The sequence below is a fragment of the Myotis yumanensis genome, unplaced genomic scaffold, assembly GCF_028538775.1.
Source record: "Myotis yumanensis isolate MYYU_CA2020_CCGP unplaced genomic scaffold, mMyoYum1.0.hap1 SCAF_2, whole genome shotgun sequence".
Classification (NCBI taxonomy): Eukaryota; Metazoa; Chordata; class Mammalia; order Chiroptera; family Vespertilionidae; genus Myotis; species Myotis yumanensis.
In genome coordinates, this window is record NW_027223753.1 from 209,305,774 (window position 1) to 209,320,694 (window position 14,921).

At 52.1% G+C, this 14,921-nt stretch overlaps 1 protein-coding gene and 1 long non-coding RNA gene across 3 annotated transcripts; one reads left to right on the forward strand and one right to left on the reverse strand.

Moving 5' to 3' along the window:
* Window positions 1-2,513: 2,513 nt before the first annotated feature.
* LOC139004249 (uncharacterized) lies at window positions 2,514-6,463 on the reverse strand. 2 transcript variants are annotated; one of them, XR_011470343.1, is made up of 4 exons: window positions 6,380-6,463; window positions 5,342-5,424; window positions 3,567-3,624; window positions 2,514-2,883 (listed from the first exon to the last, which is right to left on the reverse strand). It is a non-coding gene; the product is annotated as an uncharacterized lncRNA (long non-coding RNA). The 2 variants fall into 2 exon arrangements; XR_011470342.1 differs by having other exon boundaries at window positions 2,514-3,624.
* A 2,967-nt stretch (window positions 6,464-9,430) lies between these two features.
* LOC139002323 (cystatin-B-like) lies at window positions 9,431-12,835 on the forward strand. The gene is made up of 3 exons (XM_070403669.1): window positions 9,431-9,612; window positions 11,773-11,874; window positions 12,463-12,835. Exons 1-3 carry the CDS (start codon window positions 9,532-9,534, stop codon window positions 12,589-12,591), a joined length of 312 nt encoding a protein of 103 aa, XP_070259770.1. The 5' UTR covers window positions 9,431-9,531; the 3' UTR covers window positions 12,592-12,835.
* The last annotated feature ends 2,086 nt before the right edge of the window (window positions 12,836-14,921 follow it).

Consider the following 14,921-nt stretch of genomic DNA (forward strand, 5'->3'; position numbering starts at 1 on the left):
ATTGAATGTCTGCCCCTTGGTGGTCAGTGTGTGTAATAGTGACCAGTCATTCCCATTCATTCTGCTGTTAGAGTCAGTTTGCATACTACCCTTTCATTATATAGGATAGAGGCCTGGTGCCTGGTGGGGGCCGGGGGGTTTGACCAGAAGGGTGTCCCGGATCAGGGTGGGGGTCCCGCTGGGGTGCCTGGCCAGCCTGAGTGGGGGGCTGAAGGGTGTTTGCAGGCTGGTCACACCCTCTTCGGGGTGAAGGTACCCATTGGGGTGCCTAGCCAGCCTGGGTGAGAGGCTGATGGCTGTTTGCAGCTGGTCACATCCCCTTCAGCATGGGGGTCCCCACTGGGGTGCCTGGCCAGCCTGGGTGAGGGTTTGATGGCTGTTTTCAGGATGGTCACACACCCTTCAGGGTGGGGGTCCCCACTGGGGTGCCTGACCAGACTGGGTGAGGGGCTGATGGCTGTTTGCAGGCTGGTTAAGTCCCCCCCCCCCCCCAAGAGGGGACCATCAACCCATGGACGTTTGGCTAGCCTGGGTGAGGGGCTCATGGCTGTTTTCAGGCTGGCCACACCACCGTGAAGGTGGGGGGTCACCACTGGGGTGCCTGGCCAGTCTGGGTGAGGGGCTGAGGGCTGTTTTAAGGCTGGCCAAGCCCTGCGACGGAAGCTCCCAGCCTTTCTTTTTTTTCTTTCTTTTTTTTTTATTCTGGGATTTATTTACCTTCTATAATTGAAACTTTGTTGCTCTGAGTGGAGCTCAGAGCTGGCCGCGGCAGGGGGGGAAGCTTGGCTTCCTCCATCATTGGGGCAATCAAGCCTCCTGCTTGCTCCAGCTCTGTGGCTGCCTGCTGTCATCTTGGTTGGGTTAATTTGCATATAGTTGCTCTGATTGGCTGGTGGGCGTGGCTTAAGTTGTAGCAAAAGTATGGTCAATTAGCATATTTGCCTCTTATTGGTGTAGATTATTATTATAAATATGGTCTTTAAAGAGGTCGTTAAGATACAATAAGGTCACTGTGTGGGACTTCATCCAATCAGACTGCTGTTCTTATAAGATTGGATCAGGACACAGACACGGAGGGGCAATCACGTGAGGACGCAGGGAGAAGACAGCATCTTCATGCTGAAGAAAGAGGCCTCGGGAGAAACCAGCCCTGCCCACACCCTGACATCAGGACACAAAGGGGCATCTCTTATCTCCCGTTACAGGCTTCTCCACAGCAAAGAGCTGATCAGATGGTTCAGCAATGGACGGGCCCGTGTTCACTGACTCATTCCAGTGTCACTAGGTGAACACTCTATACTTTGCCTTTTGCTGAGCAGGCTCTTCTCCTTAGAAGGTAAAAAGTACAGAAGGTACATATTCTCCTCCACTAATGACTCCAATGCAGTTAGACTCTGCCAAGTTGAGAAAGTACTTTCTGCGATTTCTGTTCATGCCCCCCACCCCAGCAAATTTCTCCTGCAGGTTCTTATAAGGTAAAAGTACAGAAGATAAATATGACTCCAATGTAGTTAGACTCTACCGAGTTGAGAAAGGAGTTTCTGTGATTTCTGTGCATGCCGCAGCCCCCCCTCCAGCAAATTTTGATCGTTTGCCTATTTAAGTTTGAACTAAACCACTAGCAATGGTCGTAGTGCCTATGCCAGTGACGCTCCCCGGCCCTGGCCACCCTTAGGGCAGCAGAGGGAGGCAAAATGCTGGTGCCTAGGCCCCCCCTCAGAGCTCCACTTAGGACAGCAGGGTCTGGACATCAAGACTCTAAAGACACCCGTGCACTGCTGGTGGGAATGCAGACTGGTGCAGTCACTATGGAAGACAGTATGGAGTTTCCTCAAAAAGTTTAAAATGGAACTCCCATTTGACCCAGTGATCCCACTTCTAGGAATATATCCCAAGAAAAAAGAAACACCAATCAGAAAGGATATACTCATCGCTATGTTCATAGCAGCACAATTCACCACAGCAAAGATCTGGAAACAGCCTAAGTGCCCATCAGCAAATGAATGGATTAGAAAACTGTGGTACATCTACACTATGGAATACTACGCTGCTGTAAAAAAGAAGGAATTCTTACAGTTGCAACAGCATGAATGGAACTGGAGAGCATTATGCTAAGTGAAATAAGCCAGTAAATGAAAGAAAAACACCACATGATCTCACTCATTTATGGATAATAAAGACCATTATAAACTGATGAACAAAAATAGATACAGAGGCAGAGCAGCATCGAACAGACTGTCAAACTATAGCGGGAAGGCCGGGTTTGGGGGCAGGACTGGTGGGGGGTAAGAGATCAACTGAAGGACTTGTATGCATGCATATAAGCATAACCAATGGACACAAGCCACTGGGTGTAGGGGAGGCCGGAGGAATATCAAGGTGGGGGGGAGACATATGTAATACTCTTTGTAATACTTTAAGCAATAAATAAAATAAAGTAAAATAAAAAGACAAAATAAAGGGGAAAAAAAGACTCTAAAGACGCTCTAGCCCAGGGGTGGGCAAACTTTTTGACTCGAGAGCCACAATGGGTTCTTAAACTGGACCGGAGGGCCGGAACAAAAGCATGGATGGAGTGTTTGTGTGAACTAATATAAATTCAAAGTAAACATCATTACATAAAAGGGTACGGTCTTTTTTTTTTTTTTTAGTTTTATTCATTTCAAACGGGCCGGATCCGGCCTGGGGGCCGTAGTTTGCCCATGGCTGCTCAGTGGATAGAGCATCAGGTACGGGCCGCAAACTGTCCCAGGTTCGATTCCGGTCAAGTGCACACGCATGGGTTGCAGGCTCGATCCCCAGCGTGGGGTGTGCATAAGGCAGCTAACGGCTGATTCTCTCTCATAGTGGATGTTCTATCGCTCTCTCCCTCTCCCTTCCTCTCTAAAATCAATAAAGATATATTTAATAAAAAACCCCCACACAAATCTATTATTAAAAAAAAAAAAGACTCCCAAGTGACCCCATGGGCAAGCGGCAGTGTCGAGAACTGCTGATGGTGGTCAGAAGAGAAATAGCTCACTGAGGAACTTCACAATGATCAGATGAGAGTCAGTGCAGCAGCTTGGTAACACCACACCAGCTTGCCACTTTAATTTTAAAATGTAGGATATTGCCTTAGAGGGTTTGGCTCAGTGGATTGAGCGTCGGCCTGTGGACTGAAGGGTTAGGGTTTGATTCCAGTCAAGGGCAGCTGACCGGGTTTGGGGCTCGATCCCCAGTAAGGAGTGTGCAGGAGGCAGCTGATCAGTGATTCTCTCTCATCATTGATGTTTCTCTCTCTTTCCCTCTCCCTTCCTCTCTGAAATCAATAAAAATATATTTTAAATAAATAAATAAATAAATAAATAAATAAATAAATGCAGGGTGTTAGCCCCTTAGACTTTTGAGCTGAGTGTATTTTAGGTAAATGAGTTAATACGAGTTGAAGGGTTTCACACATAAGCACCAGCAGACACCAGCTACCATGGGGACTTCTCTCTTGCTCTAGATCTTAGAATCCAGGCTTCTGTGTGGGAGCTACTGACTCAGTGGTTCTGGCCTTCCCAAGGGGTAAGGATACTCACGTGCCTCTGTGGTTTGAAAAGCATGGACGAGCTGGGAGATGGTCCTTCCTAGTTCCACCTGTGCAGGAAACAGTAAAAAAAACTTCTTCAGCCCCTGAAGAAATGCGGCCTCACAACAAGCAACACACTCAGCTGTCCACCTGTCATGAGACAGGCTTCACTGGCTGCTTCAGCCCAGTGTGCGTGAGGTCTGCAAACTACATCCCTGCTGCGAAGGGCTTCACTCTACAGCTGGGGCCAGCAGAACCTTGCAACAGGGCAGTCACTGCCCTCATGATCCAGCTGAGCCCTGAGCAACAGAGGATGGCCATTGAAGGAGAGAATAAGAGAAGGCAGGCCAGAGCAGGGAGCCGAAGGACACGCAGCCATCTGACCAGCACAAAGAGGGAGCCAACCAGCCCTAGCTTGTTTGGCTTAGTGGATAGAGCATTGGCCTGCGGACTGAAGGGTCCCAGGTTCGATTCTGATAAAGGGCAGAAGCCTGGGTTGCTGGCTTGACCCCCAGGAGGGGGCGTGCAGGAGGCAGCTGATCAATGATTCTGTCTGATCATTAATGTTTCTGAAATCAATAAAAATATTTAAAAAACAATAATAAAAAGAGGGAGCCAACCAGACCCCTGTTGGGGGTCTTACTCACTGCCTGCCCGTGTCACTGGCCAAGCAGCACTCCGTGCACTTGCTAAATGGGTAATTCCAGAGCCTTCCCTGAGATTCTAGTTTAGAGGCATAGAATACAGTGCAGGATTCTGCACTTTCAGTACTGCCCCCCAACCCAGGGGATCTTGGAGAAGAGTAAGCAGTTCATATTCTAATAAACACTGTTTTACAAAGGCTAGCATTTTAGGGCAATGAAATTACTCTGTAAGACACCATTGTGATGAATACATGTCATTACACATTTGTCCAAACCACAGACCACACACCAGGGGTGAACCCTCAGGTGAATTATGGACTGAGGATAATGATGATGTGTCAGGTGTTAGCTCATCAATTATAACAAATGTACCATCTGGTGGGCGATGCTGATAACAAAGGCAGCTGTGCATGTGAGGGGTGGGGGCAGGAGATAAGGGAAACTTCTGTACCTTCCTCTCAGGTTTTCTGTAAATTAAAACTGCTCTAAAAATAGTTTTCTTTTTACGGAAAGACGAGTTAAAAAGGCTGCAGTAGAAATTTGTGTCTCAGAGGACTTAGACCCTCTCCCTTGGTTTCCATTATTTAGGGCTGTTTGTGATCTCTCACAAACTCCAGACAGACAACCCAGGCTTCACCCGGGCGCTGACTTGCACTGATGAGCACTTGTGTGGCTATGGTGCTCAACTCAACTAATATAAGACCCTCTCTAAACAAAGACCCTCACCTTCCTGCTATTAATAAATCTATATATATAGAAGCCTAAGTGACTATTATGAACGGATGACTGGCCGGTAGCTATAACGAATACTGATCAGGGGGGGGAGGGTAGTCAATGTGCTGCCACAGCCAACTTCAAACAGCCAGCCAACCGCCGCAGTCCCTCCCCCTGTCAGGTGGCCTGATCCAGACTGGGTGAGACATCCCGATCGCCCGCCATGCAGATGGACCCCCACTCCATGCACAAATTCGTGCATCAGGCCTCTAGCAAATAACTAACTAACTAAATAAATAAATAAAGCCACCCCCCCCCCCCCCAAAAAATATAAAAGCTGTAAACTTCCCCCAGAGTCAACCACACGCCCATCTGGCCTCCCACTTACACTGCTGCTCCAGCTCCTTCTGCCTTCCCATATGCTCACCTGGAGGAGCAGCCTCTCCTGCATCCACATGCAATAAAACAGTCCTTTCCACACCTTCAGCAGCTCGTCATGGGTGAAACCACCTGCATCAAAACAGCAACACTCAGACTAAGTGGGCCCCAGCCTTTTAGTACTAGGAACAAAGGTACCTTCCCTCTCCTCTCAAGACATCCTCCTTACTCGGAACCCACTGGGCCTGGGCCCGCAGGGACTCCCCCAGGCAACTGCCATTTCATCCTTTCAATAAAAACTAAGATTCTCCAAGCATCAGGCACTGTACGTTTTTGGAGATTCAAAACTGAGTGAGTCACTATCTCCTTAGTTGGATGGTGGCTGGCTATCTTAGGGGGATAATTCATCCAGCCTCACACTTGGGGTTGGTGCACTTTTCTGCATTACACTCCAAATTTCAAAAGGAAAGGTTAAGTCATCGGGCCAGTACAGGACGAAGACACATAAAATCACTCAAAATATTGACTGAGTTCCTGTGTCTGGCACTGTGTTCAGTGAGCAGTGGTTCTCAGACCTGAGCGCCAGTGTTAGAATCACTTGGGGGCTTCCTAACACACGGATCGCGGACCCTACGGCCAGATTCTGATCCATCAAGGCTGGGATGAGATCAAGAAACTGACTTTCCAACAAACGTCCGGTGTTGCTGCAGTTGCGGACGGGGTGCCACAATTTGAGAACCTCTGTTACACGGACCAGTTAACAAGCATGTTCTCTGCTCTCGCGGGGCGTACGCTACAGTGAAACTTAAATGACAACCCAACAATTACACAAGGCGCATTACTGACAAGTGACAATGCCGCGGGGAGGGGCAGTGGAAATAGTTCCGTAGGCGCGCCGGACCACGTGGTTCGGGGGCCACCCAGCCGGGACCGTCCCCCCACCCACCCTCCCGCCAGGCTGCGCCGCGCCCCCACCCGGCAGGCCCAGTCCCCGAGGCGGCCCCGCAGGCCACGCGCCAACATGCAGCCCGCTGAGTCCGGCCACGATGTATTTCCGGAGCTTCCTCACCGCCCGGTCCCGGGTCACCTGCTCCTTCCCCGCCAGGCTCTGCGCCAGCTGGATCTCAGGGGGGAGCTGCACCCGCGGAACCCTGGCGATCTCCACCGAGAGCCCAGGTACCAGGGACAGCGCCGCTGCGATTGACCGGGTCGCGCGGTGTGACGTCACACGACCGCGCCGGCCTGGCCCAGACACGCTCTCTGACCACCAGCGCCAGGGAGGACCTCTCCCTGGAAGCACGCCATCGCCCCGTAGTGGTCGGACACAGCAATGACAGCTCTAGACAGTTGTAATTAAAAGGTCACTAAACCTGTGCATGCCTTTTAGGGGGGCGGTAGTTTAACCAGGTTGATGACAGAAGTTCTTTAGCAAAGAAAGCCAGCGAGCACAGATAGAAGGAATGGAGGAATTGGAGAAAACTCTGTGCAGCCCCCAGTGAATCTTTGATTCAGGGAGAAAGTCATCAGAAAATGGCACAAGGGCTAAAGAAAGGTGGTCCAAGCTATCAGTCCCCACCTCAAGGGACGGCCACTATTGGCGGGGGGCCCTCCCAGGCAGCAGCCGCACCTGTGGGCTGTCAAACCTGACCCTCATCCAGCCTTCAGGGCTGCACCCCAGCTGTCAGGACACAGGAAGGCTGAGCAGGGTGCACAAGAAGACAATCACAACCCTAGTCTGGGACAGTTCACAAGACAACCGTCCTGATATCATCACAGAGTTAAAGTCATGGATGAAGGAAGGAATGAACACCTATATAAAGGAGGGGATGTACTCCTTTACATATTTGCATATACAAATCTTGACTGGATCCCGGTTCAAAGAAAAAGCTCTATGTCATTTGGGGGTCAATTGGGAAAGCTTGCATATGGACTGGATGTTGGATTATAGTGAGAATAATTGTTTATTTTCTTAGGTTTGACAATGTACTGTTTGTGTTTGTGCAGAATGGACTCAGCAGATTTTTTCACGTTTCAGGGACCCCTAAGCCTGTGGATCTACGAGGCTACGAGGATGGAGGGCTATGATCTATTATGGCAAAGGGACACAAAGCAAATCAGCACAGGAAAAGGTCATACAGAGGGAGTCCAGGAGACACCGGGAGGAGGCCTCCAGAATCCTCTCCAGGTGGAGACACACAGGCCACACTTACCTCCACAGCTAGGATCTGTGACAACACTTGTGAGATGTCAACTGCCAGGAAGCAAAATGGAGAAACACTCACTTCCTTCACATTAGTGACTACAGGATAGTTAACATTTACAGTAAGTAGAGATGGTAGGTGGGCAGCAGCATAACTGGTGCCAATGTGGTTATGCCTCCAAGGGGTTTGGAAAAGAAATCCACCTGGACTTATCAAAGGTATCTTATCCTAGATGCATAAGAACAATGAGAAGGGCTGCTTATGGGAAAGATTGGCCTTTCACTAAGGAAGCTATAGGTCCAGGATGTGATTACCTGCATGACCTGCCCAGCTAAGAATGTATGAAGGAATCACATTGGTGGTTACTTTCAGGCTCACCCAGCAGACCAGAGCCTGTCAGGTCTGCTATGTAGCCCCCGTTTCGTTCATTCATTCAATTATGACTGAATTGTAGGGGTCTCTCCTTCCCCTCCACACCTGGCCTCCCACCCTTCTTTGAATTACAAACCAGGCTCTTTCCTGGCAGATGCAGGAAAAGCTGGGCTCTCCCACTTACCTGCTCATGGGCCACTCCCATTGGGGTTCTGCACGGAGCCTACAGAAGGCAAGGCTGGGCCTGCTCCTGCAGTCAGCACCCAGTGGTGGGAGAGGCCCAGCATCCCCTGAGGTGCAGTCCTGGAGTGGGGGAGGGGTGCAGCTGGAATGCCACTCCCACCCCAACCTGAGGCCCTGGGAGGCATCTCATCACTGGACTCCTTTGTGCCTCCTCTGCTCACACACGTCAGCCCTTCTCTTTGTCCCTGGATCACACACTGGTGACATCCACAGTGGCTGGTGCAAGGTGGGTGCTGGACCAGGTCTTGCAGATGAGAAGTGCAAAGCAGTCCCATGCACTGGGCAGTGAGGCCAGGCAGGCCTGGTCCTGGACTCCAAGATGCCCTGGCGGTCTCTGTCTCCAGCTACTTCTGGAGCCCAGTGGGCACACACTTCTCTCCCTACTGCTCTTGGGGACTCTCAGGTCCAGCTCCCACTCATCTCTGGGCCTCTCCCACCTGGAACCTGCCCTGCAGAGGGTGTGGCAGCGGAGGTCGTAGCTTCCAGAGCTCAGGCCTGGCATGTGGGTTTGCAGCTTCACAGGGAGGAGGACAAATCACAGGAAGAGGGAAGAGCAGATGTATGGTAACCAGCTGTCTGCCCTGCCATGCAGCTGAGTCTCAGATTAAAAACAGTTCTCTCTGATCTTTGTTCTCTTTCTGGACCAGGCTCCCCACCTAAATGATTTAATATAATCATTTTATTTTTGTTCCCCCTTTATTTTAGAGAGAGGAGGGGAGAGGGAGAGCAAGAGAGAAACATCAATGTGAGAGAGAAACATTTATCAGTTGTCTGCAGCTTAGGGCCCCAGGGGTATATGGAACCCACAGTTGAACCCAGGACCCTTTGGTGCACAGAAGAAAGCTGCAAAGGACTGACCACCCCGGCCAGGGCCGTCCCTGAATGCCATGAGGGGAGAGGTGGAAGTCCTCCCCACCCCATGGCTGGTCTTGATCGCCCTCCGCTCAACATAATCAACAAGCCAAAGTGGCACATTTTGGAGGCGCGCAGAGCCGCCCACCTCCCCCGCGTGTCTCCGCGGCCAATAAGACCAACACCAAACAGGGCACACGCACTGCAGCGCACGCCAGTGGTCCCCAGGCGGCGCCCTCCGCGAGGACCAGGTTAGCTCAAGACCCCTGTCCCTCGGCCAGCTTCCCCCGCCCTACCCCACTTTTTGCCCCCACCCTACCCCACTCCACCCCACCCCTAGCGGGCGTTGGCGCCCCGCCCCTCCCACCGGACCGCGCTCCTTGCCGCCCCCCCCCCCCCCTCCCCGCGTGGTTCCGCCCCGCGTCACCTGAGCCCAGGACTTATGACAGAGGGCGGTGCTCGCAGTTGAAACCCTCGCTCTGCCTTCGCTGCTAATCTCACTCATAGGTCCTTGCTCTGTGGCCGCTGCTCTTTCCTTCTGTGCCTCCTGCTCCGTGCCCGCTGCTCCACCATGAGCGACCCCGTGCCGACGCTTGGTGGGACCTCCAAAACCCGGGCCGCCACAGCCGAGATCCAGGCCATCGCCGACAAGGTAGGCGGCCAGGTCCTCCCGAGCCCTGGTCGGGTCCCGCCCTGTCCGCAGAGGGGCAGCGCCCGCCGGGACTCGGAGGGTATGGACGCTGGGACAGGGACCCTGGGCCTCCGCTTCTAGAGGGGAGGGCCTGGTGTGCTTGTCCTGGGGCGGTTCCGGTCAGTGAAGCTGGGGAAGGGTCTGCAGGGGTCCTAACTTCTGCCCTGCCTTATTCCAGTGCTCCTTGTGCAAGTAAAACAAAGACAGACTCCAGGCGGGGATGCAGAGGCAGAACCTGGTTCAGACCCTGGGCAGCGCTTGACTCCTGTGCCTCAGTTTCCTCCTCTGTAAAGTGGGCATCACTGGGGTGCCTTCACCGAAGGTTCTGGGAAAGGTGGGATGGTGGGGCCACAGGAAGGCTCAGGTTCTGAGAAGACACAAAGTCCAACAAACCTGCTGCTTCCCAAACCTGATAGAACTCCACCACCACTCCACCCCTGTGCTCAGATGGTTTAGACCCGTGGTCGGCAAACTGCGGCTCGAGAGCCACACGCGGCTCTTTGGCCCCTTTGAGTGTGGCTCTTCCTAAGCCAGGGGTGGGCAAACTTTCTGACTCGAGGGCCACAATGGGTTCTTAAAGTGGACCGGAGGGCCGGAACAAAAGCATGGATGGAGTGTGTGTGTGAACTAATATAAATTCAAAGTAAACATCATTACATAAAAGGGTACGGTCTCTTTTTTTTTTTAGTTTTATTGATTTCAAACGGGCCGGATCCGACCCGCGGGCCGTAGTTTGCCCATGGCTGTCCTAAGCCTTAGGAGTACCCTAATTAAGTTAATAACAATGTACCTACCTATATAGTTTAAGTTTAAAAAATTTGGCTCTCAAACGAAATTTCAATCATTGTACTGTTGATATTTGGCTCCGTTGACTAATGAAATGGTCTAAACTTTAGACCATCTGACCACAGTAAAGGACGGTGAGTCAGTCCCATGAGACTTTGAAAATGAGGAATGTGTAGGGACTGCGTGGTGAGCCAGTTGAGCGAGGTTTCTCTCCCACACGGCTCCGGAGCCCAGCCTCTCCTGAGGTTCCGGGTTCCCAGGCCTAAGGAATTGCTGACTTGCTGCATGAACTGTGAATGCGCATCAGCTCAGGAGAGAGGAGTTGCTGCCTTGGGCTCCCTGATGGGTGCTGGTCACTTGAAAGTGACAAGTAAGAGGGTGGTCACCATTGCTCCTGGGAGGCAGTTCTTGAGGGCGGGGCTTTGCCTGTGGCTCCTAGAGGACAGGGCAGGGCCACACTCTTGCAGCCTTGGGTACTGACTCCTCCCCCAGCTCTCTGGGCTGCAGGAGTGGAGAACAGAGGTCAGAGAAGGAGCCCTGGCCAGAAGATGTCAAAGTCCGAAATTCTGGCTCAGCCTCCTCAAGTAGTGCCCACCAGTCCCCACCTTGGCCTTCCCTGGCCCTCTGCAGGCTCCTGGCCCCTTGAGGGTGGTAACTGGCAACTTCCTCCCCATCCCCAGGCCTTTCCTGCTCCCCTTGGCTCTAGTCCAGCCCGTCTTTCCCCCGGTCCACAGTACTATCAGTGAACTGTCACACGGGCAGTGCCTGGAGGCTGCCACATGCCCAGTCCATCACCTGCATTTGGGTCTTCTCACCATTCCTGCTTTCCTGCCTCCACTCCTGAAACAGGCCAAGGGGGAGGCCATTCCTTCCCAGTTTCCTGTGCGTTTGTGTGTGTCACTCATCCCCGTAGGCTTGTCCACCGTCTGCAGGGTCAGATCCCTGCGGACCAAACATGACACCTTGCACAAGAGATAAGCACTGAGACACAGGTAGGCCTGCAGCGAGAACCCTGCCGGCCGCATGCTGAGGGCAGAGGAGCGGCAGGAGGGGCCTGTCTTCTCCCTTCCTGACCCTCCCTCCTGTCCTTAGCTGCTGACTCCATTCTCCCTCCATTCTTATTCCTGGATAGGGCCCCTACCTGAAGGTGCAGGCAGGCCATATGCCTCATGCCGGCCACAGGTTTGACATTCTTGGTCCTGCATTTTGCGGAATAATCTGTAAAGGGTGGGCCTTAGAGGTCAGTTTGTAACATTTGACATGAGGCCGCAGCTCCTGTGTCAGTCACTCTTGCAGGAAGGAAGACACTGAGTTCCCCTCTCTCCTGCCCCCTAGGTGAAGTCCCAGCTGGAGGAGAAGGAAAACAAGAAGTACCCCACTTTCAAGGCCACGGAGTACAAGAGCCAGGTGGTCGCGGGGACTAACTACTTCATCAAGGTGGAGTGTCTGCTACAGGGGTGCTCATGCAGATGTGGGGAGGTGGGGGATTTACAGGGGTCAGGACAGGGGTGCTTAAAGGGGTTCCTGTAGCCCTGGCTGGTGTGGCTCAATGGATAGAGCGTCAGCCTGCACACCAAAGGGCCTCAGGATTGATTCCCGGTCAAGGGCGGGTACCTGGGTTGCAGGTTGGATCCCTGGCCTCAGTTGTGGAGCATACAGGAGGCAATCAGTCGATGTATCTCTCTGTCTCTCTTTCTCTCTAAAAAATCAATATAAATGTTTTTAAAATAATAAAATTAAATAAGTGTGCATGCCTCCTGCAGGCCTCCATGGAGGAGAGGACTGAGCTTTTCTGGCAACTAAGGGCTCTGAGGAGGGGATGTAGCGGGCCAGGGGTGCTGGCTGGGGTGATGGGCATCTGCTAAGCCCAAAAGAGGAAGGTGGGAATGTCACCACCCTAGTTGCTGATGCCCTGAAGGAACTCGGTCTCCAGGCTCTCAGGGCCTTTTTCACACAGTCCACCAGGCACAGGGACTTGGGGTCAGAGGCAGCACCTGCCCCTCTCACTGGACTCTCTCTTTGCAGGTTCAAGTTGCAGATGATGACTTTGTGCACCTTCGAGTGTTTGAAAGTCTCCCTCATGAAAACAAGGCCTTGGCCTTGAGCAAATATCAGACCAACAAGACCAAGCAGGACGAGCTGGCCTATTTTTAGTCCTGGATTTTGAACTGAACCTTCACCATGTGGTTCTCTGTCATGTGTTCGCGTGCTGGGGTCATAAATGAACGCCGTCTCTATGCTGTGCCACTTTCGCTGGAGGGGCTGCTCTGCACCAATCTGGTGTCTCTGCTTCTGAGGTGAACAGCGTGATTTTCCTCCCAACCAATGATCTTAACTAAATTGCTTTTCAAGAGGGCTGAAGTGATCTCTAAATAAATACATTTTTAAGTTTTTGCAATTTCCTCCTTTGCTGTGGGTTTTGTTCTGTTATGCCCAGATTTCAAGATCCCCAATAGACCACCAGGGAGCCAGCCGAGTCCGATGCAAAAGCAAAGAGTCTTTATTCGAGCTAGCTCGACTCCCCGTCCACACTCACGACGCAACGGCAAGCCAAGTGGCAGAGAGAAAGAACTGTGTGTGGAGAGGGGTTTTATAGGGGGTTGGAGTAAGGGGAGGAGAAAGGACTGTGGGCCCTGCCGATTGGCCAGGTGCAAGTCGGTGTCTTGTTACACAGGATGTGGTCATATCTATGGTGCGCACTTCCCTTGATTGTCATTGGTTAGTTTACAGAAGTCCTGGGTGTGGCTAGCAGAGGCTTGGGCTTCCAGGAAGAAGCTCCTTGCCGAGCACATGGCTGCCCAAAAATGTTGGATCCAGGGTAAGATGGAGGGCGTAGCCCTTACCCTGAGGCAAGATGGATGGCGTAGTCCTCGCCCTTTCAGTTCTTCATCTGAAACTATAACCACCATATAGATGTGTTTACAAAGGCCTTTCACGGCCAAGCACCGTGCCTGAGACCCTCCATCTGAGGAGGAGAGCCCCGCAGGGTTGCCCCAGGTCCCAGCAAGTTCATGGTGAACCCTGCGCCCCAGGAATCTGCTCCAACTACACCTCTGGACTCTGCATCCTGTCTCCAGGCCTCGGTTGCCCCTGTAAGTAAAAGGATTCGAATAAACCCGGTTCTAGACCATGAGTTTCAGATGTGCTCAGTCACACTGTTTCCGTAGCAGCAAGGACACGGCAGGGACCAAAGTGTTGCCGAGACCAGCTGCACAGCTGCTCAGAACCGGCGGCCTGGGAGGCTGTGCGGCTCATCCCCTGGGCTGCGGGCACCTGCTCAAAGCCTGAGCCTCTGGAAGGGCCTGTTTCAACAGGGTCCTGCCCATTAGTGAGGTCAGTGCCTGGTTGGTTTGCCCCGTGTTTGTGTGAAACAGATTGAAAAGAGTGCCCCTGACATCATAGGTGTAATGACTGTTGGGTGAAATTTCTATCTGTGTGGCTCAGGGTCAAGGTAGAATATGTATTCCTGAGGGTTAATGTCGGTCTGACATTCCTGAACCCCACTCGGCTCCCCTGGGGCGTGTGGCGTTTTGTGCCATGGTCATGCTGTCTGAGTCCTGAGGTCATGAGGAGCGTGGAAGGGCGGGGCGGTGAGCATGGGGAGCCTGGAGAGAGGCAGTGAGAAATTTCTGCATAGTAAGCTGTGTGCATCCAGACCCTCCATGAACTGGAAAAATAAAATGTTCATAACACCCTCTTAGAGTCAAGCAACTTTGCACTGAACAGAAGACCGAACACAGTTCCCACCTGGGGACTTTCAGGGACCGGCAGGGGAGATGGCATTGAGGGTGCTAAGCAGAGCTGACAGCCATGCCCTGCTCCGCCTGGTTAGTAATGGGCAATTGCTTAACGGTGTGGGTTGTGCCCATGACAGGAAAGGGGAGACAATTACACAAGGCTGGGAGGTACAAATGCCCTGGGCTGTGCAATTGAAGAGACTCAGGTGTACTTCCTTCCTGTGAATTTCACATCACTAAAAACTTAGCACAAGACAGTTAACCAGAGCCAGTCTGGGGACCCCTTTGGCAGAGGATTTGGGGAACAAATGCTGGGCCTGCGCTCTTCCATCTGCCCAGCAGGCCATTGTGGGAAGCTGCCTATTGTCTTCACTAGCAGAGAGGTGTGGACAAGGACCTTGAAGCTCTGGCAAGGGTCAGGGCTGTGCACCCACTGTTAGTCCAGACAATGGTAGCTGAAGCAACTTCCCCATTTATTATTATGTAAATCCTTGCTGATGGGCTAGTCTGCCTGTTACTGGAAATTGTCTGCCTAAGGGCTATGGGTGTATCCCTAACCAATAAAAGGTTGGTGAGGCCTGAGCACCAGTGGAAGCCCTTCCCCTTGAGTTGGACTTGCCCGCCTGGCCACCCAATATTTCCAAATAATTTCTTTTTTCTTGACAGGGCAGTTATAACTTTATTGAGGTTCTTTGTAATTAAATGCTTCAGAATAGAGACCACAGTCTGCAGGGAAAGCAGCCTCCT

Coding starts and splice junctions, on each gene's coding strand:
- LOC139002323 (XM_070403669.1), top strand. CDS start 9,532: ATGAGCGACCCCGTGCCGACGCTTGGTGGGACCTCCAAAACCCGGGCC. Junction 9,613..11,772: donor TCCAGGCCATCGCCGACAAG/GTAGGCGGCCAG, acceptor CCTGCCCCCTAG/GTGAAGTCCCAGCTGGAGGA. Junction 11,875..12,462: donor GGACTAACTACTTCATCAAG/GTGGAGTGTCTG, acceptor CTCTCTTTGCAG/GTTCAAGTTGCAGATGATGA.